The sequence below is a fragment of the Lathamus discolor genome, chromosome 5, assembly GCF_037157495.1.
Source record: "Lathamus discolor isolate bLatDis1 chromosome 5, bLatDis1.hap1, whole genome shotgun sequence".
Classification (NCBI taxonomy): domain Eukaryota; kingdom Metazoa; phylum Chordata; class Aves; order Psittaciformes; family Psittacidae; genus Lathamus; species Lathamus discolor.
Window position 1 is genome coordinate 68092507 of NC_088888.1, and position 15548 is coordinate 68108054.

General features: G+C 35.3%; 1 protein-coding gene across 8 annotated transcripts in view; it reads right to left on the reverse strand.

Moving 5' to 3' along the window:
* The window catches only part of GRIK2 (glutamate ionotropic receptor kainate type subunit 2), a 405316-nt gene that overhangs the window by 156365 nt on the left and 233403 nt on the right, over window positions 1-15548 (reverse strand). For all 8 annotated transcript variants that reach the window (XM_065681155.1, XM_065681154.1, XM_065681157.1 and 5 more), the window contains one exon: window positions 10571-10777. In XM_065681155.1, coding sequence (XP_065537227.1) covers window positions 10571-10777 — 207 coding nt within the window. The remainder of the gene's footprint in view (window positions 1-10570; window positions 10778-15548) is intronic.

The following is a 15548-nucleotide window of genomic DNA, read 5'->3' on the forward strand; positions in this document are numbered from 1 at the left end:
AGGCAAAGAAGTTATTCAGAACCTCAGCCTTCTCCAAATCCTGTGTAGCCAGTTCTCCCGAAAGCTTCCTCAGGGGGCCTATTTTGTCCCTAGTCTGTCTTTTGGTTGCTACGTACCTGTAGAATCCCTTCCTATTATCCTTAACATCCCTGGCTAGGTTTAATTCTAACTGGGCCTTAGCCTTCCTAACCTGGTCCCTAGCTTCCCGGACAAAGAATAACTGGAGGATTTTTAATACTATTTTTAAATATTAAATAATGTGAATTTGTAGCTTTGTTTAAATAGAGTTATGTTGGAAAACTGCTAGCGTAAGTTAACGAATGTAACCAATTATGATTACTGGAATAGAATGCTGAATTTGTAAGGTAAATACCAAGAAATAAAAATGCACTCAGAACAGATGTCCTTCAAATGGCTAAATAGATATATCATGAAAGAGACAAATTATAAAGAAAATGTAAGAAAGCTAAAAAAAAAGATTGTCATAAAAAAATATAGAAACTGTAGTATTTTAATCATATACAAAGAGTACAGAAAAAAGGGAATTGTGTCTTCTTTTTTTTTAAGAGGGTAGATAAAAATAAAATGCCAAGTAACTAGAAAAATAACAAAAAATCTCCAGCAGAAATCAGTAGGCATTCAACCTATCATCTATCTATATTCACCCGAGTGGCTGGCTCAAGAAACAACTATGCTTTAACCTCAAACTTTCCAAGACACTATGTGGTTTATGGAGTGCTGACCCTTAAAACATCATCTCACAGAAGGATTGGAGTTCAAACTTATATATAGAAAATGCTTAGCATGATTGAAATTTTCATCATGTGTCACCTTAGAGTCAGTCGCAGTTGCTAGCTTAGAGATAAGTTCTGGGGGAGAAAAAAAAAAACAACAACAACAAAAAAAAAAAAAGAAACACCTCATATAGCTTACCAAAACTTTAACCTAATTTTTATATACTACCCTATGTATTAAACAATAATTTAAATTTCACTTTTGTAATGCAAAGCTTCTCAATGTAGCCCTTGTAAACTCATACAAGGAGCAATTCTAAAAAGTGTGAAAGCTTTATAGCTGAACAAGACACTTGGTAATGTATCTATGAGCAAAGAAGAATTGGAAACTCCAAAATACAGATTTATGGATTCCGCAGATGAAAACTATTCAGACACATAAAATGTTATAGCTTCTGCTGAACTATCTTTCTCTTGGTATTCATTCAAACTAAAATCCGAGAAGTGGTTTTTGAGAGCTCAGAATTTAGTATCTATTATTACATTCTGTATATTGAGCTAAGATTTCCTCAGCTTATTAAGGACATAAAATGCTTCCCTGTAATAAAACTTATTAATGAATTTTCACATAAAATTTCTCTTGTTTTCCAAACAAGTTTTCCTTAGCCTTACCTCCACATCTTGAAAACCTTCCTCTGAAGGGGTCATGAACACTTTCCACCCTCATTTCAAAAATTAGATGTGAAGTTTAAAGAGTCAACGTCAGTGGATTGCAAAGAAAGGGTCTCAGACAATGGGTAAGTACTGTAACCCAAGCCCAGTGATGAACTCAAGGTTCTCAGAACAGCAGCTGACCAGAATCCCATCCAAAACCAATCCACCTGCATAGGTTTAGAAGCATGAAGATTAACTAGCCACCTGCATGGGACAAGTACACACTGATCCTGCATATGATGAGCATGCGCTAATTACAGAAACAGTGGTAACTGATTATCCTACCTCTAGTATTAGGTCCCCAGACATTAGGCTGAGGCATTATATGACCATTACTTAATTAAAAATCCTTTGTGATTCTAGACTTCATTCTGCATCTCCTCAGTCAGTGGTGGAATGCCAAAGCGCAAGTATGGGTTGGAGCCCTACTAGAAACAGAAACACGCTAGTGGGTTTGAGTCCCACTAGTAGACAAGTCATTTTGAGTCCTACTAGAACTCAGGGTGCCTTAGTGGGTTCAAGTCTTACTAGAAGGGAAGTGAGTTCCAGTGTAATTCCCTTGACATAAGTTTAGAAGGTCACATTACATTGTACATTCACATGATCATTTGATCCTTCATATTATTTGTTAAAAATCTGTGTAACTATCTTTGCCACCTGAAAGTGTATTTACGTTTTCTCTCCACTTTCTTATTTCCCTTAGTCTGAATAGCCTGAATATTTTTTGCTATAAGAACTGAAAAATACCCTTTCTTCTGTGAATATAATTTGTATTGATAAATATTATTCTGCATCATATAAACTGTCCCCTCAACAGAAATAATTAAAAAACACAAAAAGAAAACAAAAATATACAGACACACATACCCAAAAAGCCAAACCGCAACTAAACTGTCAAACTCCTCTGAAAGGAGTTAAGCCTAGTTCGAGTGTTGTTAACCTAATAAAAAAATATTTCATCGAGATATACAAACAGATGAAAAAGTTCTATCCAGACAGCTATTTAAAGGTACAGAAAACATAGGAACACACACACACACGTGCAAACTTGTTATGAAGGCACTGGAAGAAAAATTACTATTTCTTAATGGATAAAAGTTCTCATGCAGTTGTTTATCACATTTAGTTTCTCATGATAATCCTTATTTTTTTCCAGCTGCTAATACAAACATGATAGATGACAAGGGTAATGAAAACAAATAATTGGAAAATACCATAATTCTGTGAGAAAAAAAGCTGTGTTTCTTTACACAAATAAGGATTGGCCTTTGGAAAAGTCTTAGTATACTTTTTTGAGAGAGTAAGTTACTGACTGCAATTAAAAAAAAAGATACTCAATGAATACTATAGCAAGTGCCATACAAAGATAATTTTGTAATGACAGATTGCAACCTAAAAATTGCTTCAAGAACCTACACGTGAGATAATACCAAAAGGCAGATGACTGGATTCTTATTCCAGGCCCTTTTCTGAACTGGATTAGAGCTTGTGACATGCTCTAAGGTATCCTGATGCCTCTAGTTGCTGTTGCATCAATGAAAGGATCTCCCATAGGTTTTAGAACTGCCAGCACTATGTGGGTGTCTTGGACAGCTAAAGGAAGCTCAAGGGGCACCCAACACTTACATGTGGGCTACTGGCTTAATCCATAGCAGTTTAAGCACCACAGCCAGTGAAAGTCTAATCAATACTGATAATGGTGTCTAAAGAGCAAGCCAGCTGAACATATTCTAGAAAAGTGTTTTCCGTTTCTTAATATGTCTACTGCAGAAGAAATACTTTGGATAGCAAACCTGTCCTCAAAATGTGCTGCTTCAGAATAGGACAGGTGTCCTCTGTCACAATCTGCTGCCTTATGCAGATGTGCATGATATCATAGAGCATCTGAATTACTGTATTTGACCCAGATTTAGAAGGTAAGTCAGATTTATTTCTTGGCTCTGGTATGATTGTTTTCACTAGGTCTCTCTTGGCTAAAACAGAGCCTATGTAGATAGTGCCCCAACAGGTACCTTTTATCAAAACTTTCATTTAAGCATTTTGAACCTGAACTTAGCCTCTCACAGCCTGTATCCCGTCTGAGGTACAAAATTCTACTCTGTGGAACTCTACTCTAGATTAATTTGATTTTATGAGACCCGATGTAAGATGGCAAGTAGTTTCTAAAAATATACCTGAAGAAAGGAGTTAATATAAAAATCCTCCATTCTTTTTGAAAATATCTGCAATTAGTCCCTTGTTAATGTAATAATATGAGAGCTAAGGTAGGCATTGCTAAGAATTACTTTTCACAACTATGGCATAAGCTGACCTTGTTTCATAAAATTATCACACTGTTTACTCTCTCAAGTTCCATGCTTTTCACGGATAAGCCTTTTTTTTTTAATGAGTCAAAATTAACAAGATCACCATAACGTTAATTATCTTAGCAATTTGACACACACAGAAGATGGTCATCAAAATTGTATCTATTAATACGTTAATGAATACAAATCAGATACCATTTCTCTGAATAAAGAAAATGTCACCAGGATTATCAAGGTTTTAGGATAATGTACTTTAAAGGAAAAAAAAAAAAACAAACCCACCTATAGTTAGTGCTCACAACATAGCTTTCTTTTAAAGGAAGACAGAATATGAAATATTCTTAATATTCATAATCAATCGTAAATTTTAATATAAAATTTAAGCGTAAAAAAAATAAGATTTCTTCTTTAAATTGTTTCTCTTGTATATTGTACTTGTTTTCAGTAGCTGATATATTAAAAAAAAATGTCATGCAAAAACAAGAAATGTAAAATATTTCAGCAACTTATTGATTGATTGATGGCTTGGCTTCGCGAACAAAGATTTGGGTACAGCTTTACCCGTGCTTACTACAAGCACGATGACCAAGGGCAATGTGGGATAGGCAAATCCAGTTGGAAAAAAGGCTGGTTGGTCATTCAGGATGTTTCTGAACAAGACTGTCATCTCCTGGGTCACTCTCGAGTGACCAATGTCCTGAACTGCCCGCATGCAAGGTTGGATCTGCAACTTCCAGTGCACCTTATCACCTGCCGTTTCATCCCTCACCTGTCGCTACAGGGCTTTGCAAGTGTGAGTAAACCCTTCGGGCCTGTGCAGTGGATTTTTTAGGTGAGGCACAGCATGCGCAGAGCTGGCCCCAGCCTTTACACCTGAGGTGTATCTGCCAGGGCCAAGCGAGCTAGGATGGTGACAACAAAGTCCTCAGATCGTAGGTTTGGTTAGAGTGTCCTTCTCTTAGATGGAAGACCTTACAAGGCTAGACAAGCTCTATCTGCCAGGGTGTGAAGTTAGAGTTTTCCTTCTCCTAGGATGGTTCCTCAAAGGCAAGTGTGGAACTGGCTCGGCTTCGCGAATGAAGATTTGGGAAGGGCTTTACCCACGCTTTCTGAACAAGACTGTCATCTCCTGGATCAATCTCTAGCGACCAATGTCACAACAGCAGAACATCAAATATCTGGGCAGGATTCTGACTCTGACTTAGAGGTGTTCAGTCATAAGCCCGCAGATGGTAGCCTCGCACCAGTGGCTCCTCAGCCAAGCTCACGCACCAGGGGTCTGAACCTGTGGTTCCTCTCGTACTGAGCAGGATTACTATTGCAACAGCACATCATCAGTAGGGTAAAACTAATCTGTCTCACGATGGTCTAAATCCAGCTCACGTTCCCTATTAGTGGGTGAACAATCCAACGCTTGGTGAATTCTGCTTCACAATGATAGGAAGACCGAAAATCGAAGGATCAAAAGTGACGTTGCTATGAACACTTGGACACCGCAAGCCAGTTATCCCTGTGGTAACTTTTCTGACACCTCCTGCTTACATCCTTGTGGCCCTCCTCTGGACTTGTTCCAGCAGTTCCATGTCCTTTTTATGTTGACAACACCAGAACTGTTCACAGTACTCCAAGTGAGGTCTCACAAGAGCAGAGTAGAGGGGCAGGATCACCTCTTTCGACCTGCTCGTCACGCTCCTTCTGATGCAGCCCAGGATACGGATGGCTTTCCGGGCTGCGAGCACACACTGCCAGCTCATGTTCTTTTTCTCATCGACCAGCACCCCCAAGTCCTTCTCTGCAGGGCTGCTCTGAATCTCTTTTCTGCCCAGCCTGTAGCTGTGCCAGGGATTGCTCCCACCCAGGTGTAGGACCTTGCACTTGTCATGGTTGAACTTCATAAGGTTGACATCAGCCTACCTTACAAGTGTGTTGAGGTCCCTCTGGATGGCATTCCTTCCCTCCAGCTTATCAACCGAACCACACAGCTTGGTGTCGTCGGCAGACTGGCTGAGGGCGCACTCAATCCCACTATCCATGTCACCAACAAAGAGGTTTAACAAAACCGGTCCCAACACCGATCCCTGAGAGACACCACTCGTTTCTGGTCTCCAGCCGGACATTGAGCCATTGACCCCAACTCTTAACGTGCAGCCATCCAGCCAGTTCTTTATCGATTGAGTGGTTCATCTATCAAATTGATGTCTCTCCAGTTTAGAGAGAAGGATGTCATGCGGGACAGTGTCGAATGCTTTTCATAAGTCCAGGTAGATGACGTCAATTGCTCTGTCCCTGTCCAACAGCTCCATAACCGCAACATAGAAGGCCACTAAATGGGTCAGGCAGGATTTCTCCTTAGTGAAGCCATGCTGGCTGTCACCAAGCACCTTGCTGTTTTTCATATGCCTTAGCATGCCGTCCAGGTGAATCTGCTCCAAGATTTTGCCAGGCACAGAGGTGAGACTGATGGTCTGTAATTCCCCGGGTCTTCCATTTTCCCCTTCTTGAAAATGGGGATTATATTTCCCTTTTTCCAGTCGTCGGGAACTTCACCTGACTGCTATGATTTTTCAAATGCGATGGCCAGTGGCTTAGCAACTTCATTTGCCAGCTCCTTCAGGAGCCGCGGATGGATTCCATCAGGTCCCACGGACTTGTGTGCGTTCAGATTTTGAAGATGGTCTCGAACCAGATCCTCTCCTACAGTGGGCCTAAGGTCTTAAATTCTCACAGTCCCTGCATCTACCTTCTAAGAACTGGGTGGTGCAGCCTGAGCCTTTGCCAGTGAATACCGAGGTGAAAAAGTCATTCAGAACCTCAGCCTTCTCCAAATCCTGTGTAGCCAGTTCTCCCGAAAGTTTCCTCAGGGGGCCTATTTTGTCCCTAGTCTGTTTTTTGGTTGCTACGTACCTGTAGAATCCCTTCCTATTATCCTTAACATCCCTGGCTAGGTTTAATTCTAACTGGGCCTTAGCCTTCCTAACCTGGTCCCTAGCTTCCCGGACAACATCCCTGTACTCTACCCAGGATGAAATTAAATTTGAAAAGGGAAGGAAGAGAAAAGAAAGAGACGGAAGAAACTGAAATTCCTTTACTTGTATAGATTTTTGTTTGTTTCAGAAAGTAAGTAACCTTCTTTATTGGAAGCTTTGTTTACTTCTACAAACTTATTGCTTATTGGAAGCTTTTTTAACTTCTACACAGTAATACAAAGAGTTTGGCTCTAGTCCCTCAGGACCATAAAGACCATAAAATGGGGAGGGGGAAAGAAAATTAACAAGTTATTGGAAGAAGATGCCTCCAGAACCATTTTAAACTCATTAGATAATCGTCTGAAACTATTCAGTTGAGAGGATAAAAGGCCATTACTATTTGTATAAGTGTAAACATTTTGTATGTAAGCATTTATTAGTAAAATATTCATTTTCAAATATTCAAAAGATATTGAAGTAAAACACTAAGTTATGTCTAAAGTTAATTCAAATTAGGTAGTGATTTCCAATTGTTCAACTACATAATTCTTAAATTCCTCCAAGCTGAAAATCCTACTCTTGAGGCACAAAGAAAAGTTTAATCCTCACATGTAATGAAAGAGCAGTCATGATCTAAAAATCAGTTTTCTATAATTATTTATGAATCATAAAATATCTGCTAGTCTTAAAGTCTATTTTTATTACATAACGTTTTTGCTGAAAAAGATTCAAACGAAAAGATTAATTCAAACAAAGGGCAAGGTGAAAAAAATGTTATTTTTAATGGTATATAATAATAACAAATTACTTTGCTGTGAGTTTTTCATTTTCATTTATAAACCAGTATATTTTGCTGGTTTTAGAACTCAATGATAAGAATGTTTTGAAGTAATTTTGGAGCTGTAGAATGTTGAATAGAAAAAAGAAAAATTATGCATTTTTATTCTATCAGTATCTGCTAACTATAGGGCAACATAATTTACACACTCACACTATATACCTTATACAATATAATACAGCACCATATCAACTTTTATCACCACAGATCAACCTGAAATGTACAAAATTTATCATTAAGTTCAAAACCGATTCAATAACTCTACCCTTGAATAAATTTCTTGAAGGAAAGGCAGCAATTCAGTATGAAGAATACTTTTGAAGAATGCATCCCTAAAAGATGGAAATACCTGAATTTTAGCTCACCTCGAAATATCTAACACCCTTATCTTGAATTAACCAGAGATGAAGGCAAAATATTGAATGAAAAATTGTATCAAAGAAATCAGGCTGCTTAACTGGAGAAATTCAATTGAATTTCCACAGGGAAATCTCATCTATAGCTGTTATGAATATTTATTTTCTATTTACTGCTAGAGAGGCTACTGTCTTTTCCAACAAGAATTCATTGTCATTCAGTTGTCAAAGTGAAGGAATCATTGAACTAATTTTTAAGTATCTATCAGTTGATTCAGAAGGAAACTAGTCATTGTCTGGAGACCAATATCAGAATGATGGCATATGCGAACACTGAGTAAAAAAGTGGAAGAAAGAAGAAATGCAAGTAAACTATGGGAAAAGAGATTGAAAACAACACAAAGCCTGAAGTAGACTTTGGTCTTTGTTCACAGTATAGAATTTTAAGTCTGAGACTGACATGATATGCTGAGCTCTATTCAGATAACATTACCTTAATTTCATTTAAACTTTTGAGTCCACACAATTATTTAAAGTTACTAAGCAGAGATTTAAATAGTTTATTTAAATTTTAAATTCTATTTGGTACTTTTATCTTTATATAAATTGTGCATCTTCTTTTCTACACTCATGGTATACCAAAATTATCCAATAGTAATTGAGTCTGTTAGATCACTTTATATAAAACAAAACCTTTTTAACGCTTTAAAGAATAATGGAAAATAAAGACTTAAAAGCTTAGCTAACTGGCCCATGTGAAGTACGAACCATATAAAAACATCAAATATGATAACTGTGTATCTGGAATTTTCTTAATTATTGTCATCTGAAGTGTGACTTGCTAATAAAATGTACCAATAACATGCATGCAAATAGAGGGCACAGATGCATAAATAAATTTCACATATTCAAGTAGATTACAAAATAAGACTAGATAAAAACACAGAAAATTTTAAAAGAAAAGCTTCAAAATTGAGAAATTGAGAGAGAATAGTAAAAGTTGTGATCCCAGTTAAGAAGTTAGATTACATCTTCCCTTAGGCACTAGCACAGTATATAACCATTTTTCACTCCTAAGTAAACATCATTTCAAAAGGCAAAATAAATTTTAATTTCAGTTTAGTTATATGCTATCTATGGGAAAAAGGAATATATGTCTGCGTTATCAAGAGGAAAGGATTGGAAAAGTTCCAGTTCCATATACTTAACTGCTGCAACTTTTTCAAATGCATTTTATTTCAAGATTATCTTAAGTGAAAAGCTTAGGAGGCCGTACTAGTTCTTGTTCAAGAAAGCTTTAGGGCCGAATAATAAAAGCATATTAAAATGTGATTTTTTTTGCTTCTGAAGAATTATATAAGAAATATCCACCATATCCACCTAAATTGTTGAAAATTAGTTCCAGCCATTGAAAATCAGTTCCAGATGATGATGCTATTTAACAACCATCATATCTAATACCAATGAATGCCTATACATTTATACATGTGTTCAAATATGCATGGATAGAGATGGACAGAGAGTCTAGCTAAATGTCTGTTTAATTTCTAAGTAGTGTATGAGGTATAATACATACACACATTTAAAGATAATATAAATATAATACTCCCACACAGTCATCTTAAAAGTGTGAAGTTAGGCATAATCAATATCTGTTGCAACAGCAATACCAGATTATTATTTACTAGAAAAGCAAGAAGATAATAGCTCGCTTAATAAATATGAATATTTTGATTAACACATGTTCTGTCCATCTGCTGAAATCTTACAGGAAATTGAAACAAGATTAGTGAATATTTTTATTACAGCTATTCATGCAGTTTCTGCCACTATTAGCAGGTTTCACTTGAATTAGCTATAAAATTGTCTCCCCTTCTTCCTATTTGACAGTGATGTGCAGAATATGTTTTATCTCTGTTTGACCAAGTGTCTCTATTTGAAGCAATCTGCCCAAATGCAAAAAGAGACAATGACATAATTTTCAAATTTATTAAAATGCTTCCAAGAAACTGAATTTAACTGGCATGATCAACTGGGAACGTATGCTTTGAAAGACAGGAAGGAATGCCTGCCTTACTCATTTACAAGTAATTGTTATGGTATCTGTTTTGACACACATTGCATTAATTTGCTGCTTTAGTATATGTTGAGATCTGTTTGCACTTTATTGTGACTATTTCAAGAAAGATATTCCTGTTCTTGCTGTATATTAGATAATTCGTATTAACACTCCCCACAGACATTTCTCTATGAGAAAATCTCCGATCCACTATCAGAATACAAAGTCTGGCTTCTACTGATTAAAAAAAATGTAGATTTTTGTCACAAAAAAAATCATATATTTGTTCTCAGAAATAAATTCTGAATACTATCTATTCCATATTTTGACTTAGCCATATGCCATGGAAGAGCTAAACCAGTCTGGTAGAAACAAACACTGTCTATAGGCAAAACAGAGATGCAGAACAGTCCTTGTTTAACAAGCAAATTCTACACTAAAGAAATCATTGATGTGAACCTACTTGCATTACTTCTTTAAACAGCTGCGTATTCCAAAACAGTACTATTCAAATGGCATTATCATAAAATTTTCACAAATAGTATAGATAGAACTGAAATCCAAACTGATAATAGAAGGCTTCAAAAGTTTACTTACATGATCAATTAGTTCACGAACCATTCCATTCCACTGTCCACTGGCATCTTCCTGGGCTCCGTATTTTCCATCCTCCACCAGTCTAATCTCATAGGAAAATCCAAGGATAGTAGACAGCTCCCTGAGGAGGTCAATGCAATAACCTTCAAATCGATCATTTCCGTACAAGGGTTTGTCAGACTTTTTGAACATAACATATGGCTCTTCCTGTAAAAATTAAAAAGACAGAATGGATAATGAGTGCCCCCATACCATTCATTTCCTTTTAATCTAAAGTAGTACACTGGCATTATAGCACTTCCTGTACAAAGAACTAGAATTAAAAGTAGAAACCTTTTAGCTTTTGGTTAGGTCTGTCTAAAGTATTTACCTTCAAACTGAAGTTAGTCAAAAGACCATCTTTCTCATTTTTTTTTTTTAAAGAAAAAAAAGATACTGAAACACTACAGACATATCTTCAAGGAATACATATAAAACAAAATTTAAGTGTCCTTCTTAACAAATTACATTATACATTACAATCAAATACATTGTTTATATGGACATTGTAAGCCTCTTGGAATGCAGAAACAGTGTTCTTTGGCAACTGAAATTAATTCAGACCCTAAACATTAAATGTTTAAAGTATTATGGCTTACACTTTTCTTTACACAAGTATTTTAACTGTTTTCTCAACACTTTTTCAGGTAAAGTGTAGAAAGCCTACAGGAGGATGCAAATTTCAGTGAAAATTCGTACTGTTCTGTTGCATCAAGTTATAGTCTGCCATTTCCAAGACTGCAGCAAAACAAGGAAAAAGTTAACTCAAAGTCAAATTCCATGACATACAGTCCATGAAAAATTTCTTTAAACATTTTCTTATATTTATTTATAGTTTAAATTACAATGTGACTTTTCTGCATATAATAGTCTGCAAACAAATTAAAATAATTGTCAATGTATTCATAATTATGGGGAAAAAACATTTAACAAAAGATAAGATTTTTACATCTGTTTCTCATTATAGGATAGCCTTCTGCAAATGAATGAAAAAAAGACAAAAACGAAATGGTATCATTTTCCACTACAATATGGAACCAATATTCAAGTTTAATTTGATTGGTGAAATACACAGCTCAGTCTTTGGTCATGTGTTAGACATGTTTGCTTCATTTTTTAGAATAATAAAAAAATAAGCACCAATTAAGGTAAGACAAATGACAGTAGATGCAATTACTGCAGCAGATATAAGTCACAATGAATAATCAGATAAACTCTCCAGGGTAACTTAATAAAATTCATAGAGCCCTAAACCTCCACATCAGCACTCACTGGGGCTAAAGCACTTCATTCTACAGGCATCTGACAGCTTTAATAAGGATTTGTCAGCATTCCTGATGTAAACATGTGTCTTGAGGTGTCCCATGATTTAAGCATTATATAGGCATAAAACTGGAACTCTAGCATGTAAAATTTTACTCAAAATGCAAAGGAAAGCACAGGAAGATCTCTTGCTTTTTTAAAAAATGTGTAAAAAGGCAATTGTTATGAAATATCTCACATATAACAACTGTAAGAAAAAAGTTTTTCAGGCGAAATCAGGATTCCTTAATGAAAGCACACTACTGGCCAAGCACAAGCTGTGCCAAGGCAAAGCACAGAAAGTGCAGAAAAACAACAAACCTCAAGCATGAATTCTTCAATCAACAGAAACTTAAAAGAAAGTAGGGAGGAAGTAAAATGTAGCTCAAAATGTGAAGGGCACATGGAAAAGACAAGAAAAAAAAAAAACAAACAACAAACCCCGAACATAAAAATGCAGGGACAAATGCACAAATGCCAAAGCAAAGAATACAGTGCAATTAGCAATCATCTCTAATAGCTCTTATTAGTCCCAAAGTTTTCTGTAGTTCACTTTTTCTTCTGGTAATATGCAATACACATTCTAAATACTGAACATGTCATTCATGTATTCTGCACAAGTCCATGCAAAGGATCTACTACATGCTTTATGTGTTCAAGTTTTAAATTTATAGCATGTGCAAATGTAAAACTGGCTACTACATACACTCTTAGGAAATTGTCTATGCATTAAACATATGGATGACCATTGCTTCTTGGTGGATTATTACTTAAACAAAAATATTTCAGTAGGACAATTGTCACTGATACTGTAGACAGATTATTTAAACTGAATGATTGCTAGATAGTAAAACATTTATTTTAACTTTGTTCACAGTTTAATTTTATCCTTCGGTTCTTGAAAGCATGACTGTTAAAAATCACTATAACACATCACAAAACAAGTTGGTCAGACTTGCTTTCAAAACATTTACAAAATGTTCTTTAAGATCTTCTAAGCATTTTCAGCTGAAATTAATAGTGTTTCAACTAGACACATTCCCCTAGAGTGAAAAATAAACAAACAACAAAACCTTCCCTTTAGCATTTTGATTATTGCTTGAAATGACCCGAGTAGCTTCCCGCAAAAGCCACTGAATAAGCACTGCCCATACACAGGTGCTCCAAGAAAAAGATTTCTGAAAAAATCCTCATGCAGAGTCTTTTCCAGAAAACATGCTTACTCTGAATTAACTTAGGCTACAGAAAATTGATTCTACCATGTATTTTTATCAATTATGCTTGTCCTGAAAGGAGAGCAACCAAAGGGAGAGTTATTGTAATTTAAAAATAACACTTTACTTCAACCAAATTAATTTGCTTCTGGTTAAGCTTACTTTTGATGCATGAAATTTGCCAACTTTGGAGCATACCTTTGACCAGCTCAATAGTAAAGAATTACCCAAATGAAGTTTAGATAAATAGAAACACTTAGAACATGAAAATAAAGAAAAAAGATAAAGGGCATTGTGAACAATGAGAGAGATGAAAGGGACATGGGTTAATAAAGGTTTAGTATCATTAGCTTACACCTGAAATTCAGGGTTAGATAAACTGACATTTTCCCACAAGTTTAAATCATAAAAATTTATAAACCTTGTTCAAGAATGTGAGTCTAAATTACATAAAATCAAAAGGTTCACATATATAATTATACACCTAATTGTACAGTTATATAATTCGTAGTATTTAATGTAAATATTTTTAGAACAAGCAAGAAATTAAAAATATACTTGCAGCACACTCCTTCCAATTATCAGTGTATACCTATGTCACCAAACTATCAAATTTAAAGTTTTCAAGCACTGGTTTTGCTTCAACTGTTTACATTTCATTTGAGTAGTTTTGTCTCTGAAGGGAAAGTCTTAGGTTTAGAGGAAGAAAAATAACAAACAAACAAAGAAAAAGCTTTGATTCTTCATTTGAGATATACCACCAATATCTTTACCACTCAGGATAACTGTATAACAAACAACTATAGAGTACTAAGGAATTTTTCCTTTCCAGAAATGTTATTCTATGCCTTAGGAGCTTTTAAACACAGTTGAATGCCATCCTGTGATACTCTGCAGAATTCTGCAGGATCTGAGATTGTGAGAGATAGGATCATGATCTGAGATCATGAGGAAAAAGAATCATGAGGGGATAGGGTTTGATTCTCGGAGATCATTCTAATCCTGTGAAAGTAGGTAAATGAAAGACAGCCAATTCTAGTAACTCGAAAGATGATATAATACAAAGTGATCTTGTTTCATAAAATGCAGGTTTATGGCTAGTTAAAAAGTCATCTAATTTATGTGGCCTTTATCTCAGCACAAGGAAAATCAATTATCTGCAAAGGAGCTACCTAGTCCGGTTGACTAGAAAGGAGTAAGTACTCATTCAGTACAAAACATTATGAGAAGGAAATGAAACAGATCTAGAGAGGATGTAAAGAAGAAAAAAAGTTTTATTAAAAACTTGCTAATGATAATTTTCAAGATAAAAAAAAAAAAGAGAGAGAGAAGAATCACAATCATCATGATAAACTTGTCAGGAAAACATGTCTAGTGTGAGGTGTTCCTGCCCATCTCAGGGGGATTGGAACTAGATGATCTTAAGGTCCTTTCCAACCCTAAATGTTCTATGATTCTAAATTAAAACTACTGTAAATAAATATATGGTCACAAGGAATAGTAAAGTAGCAGGTACATTAAAATTATATCTGTAACTACAAGATAAATCCTTGAAAAGTATTTCTTGAATAATACAGAAAAGTTACAAGTTCATTCAAGAATGATATAACCCCCAAGCAACAGATGACTGCTCTTATCATGCACACTTTCTGTTTACATGTACTGGTGATGAATAAAACACTTTGTCTTATTGATAAGTTGGTGTCTTCTGGCTGCATGGTGAACTTTAAGCACTGTGATTTTTATCAGTGGCTTTATGTGCTAATATTCCACGAATGTAAACAATTGGCTTTCTCATAATAACTCTCTAAATTGTATTGTTCCTATAATACACAGCAAGCATACTATCTCCAAATACTTTTTTTCTTTAGGTATGTAAATATAACAGTTTTTCCACTACCCATCTTCATGTGTTTCATTTGCAAAATTTATCTGTATTTGGTTTTGTGTAAATAAGTTGAATCACAAACTTTAAGCTTCCCTACAAAATAAAAGATTTTTCTTATGTTTCTACATGTTAAATTAATATTACAGCTTTACAGACTTGTTTAAAATTTAAAATGAGCAACTAATACTTGAATGAAACACACTTGTTCTATACAACTGTAAGCACAGAAAAAAATTACTGGTTGATTTTTTTATTATCATTATTTTGTAGCCTTAATCTACACGTTTCCTTTTCAGACTTGGACGAGAAATACTTACTTGAATTATTCCTGTGAGCTGTATTAAATGTCTACTACAAATATATTCCTCAAAATGGCAACAATAAATTCTACATTCCAATTATATTTTTTATGGAGAGTTATTTACATCGTCAGTATTAGCATTACTATCAGTACTGAAAAAAGCAAAACAAGACAAAAATGGAATCCCTGATGAAAACAGAAAAAACATCTTCAAAATTTGACACTGTTAGAACA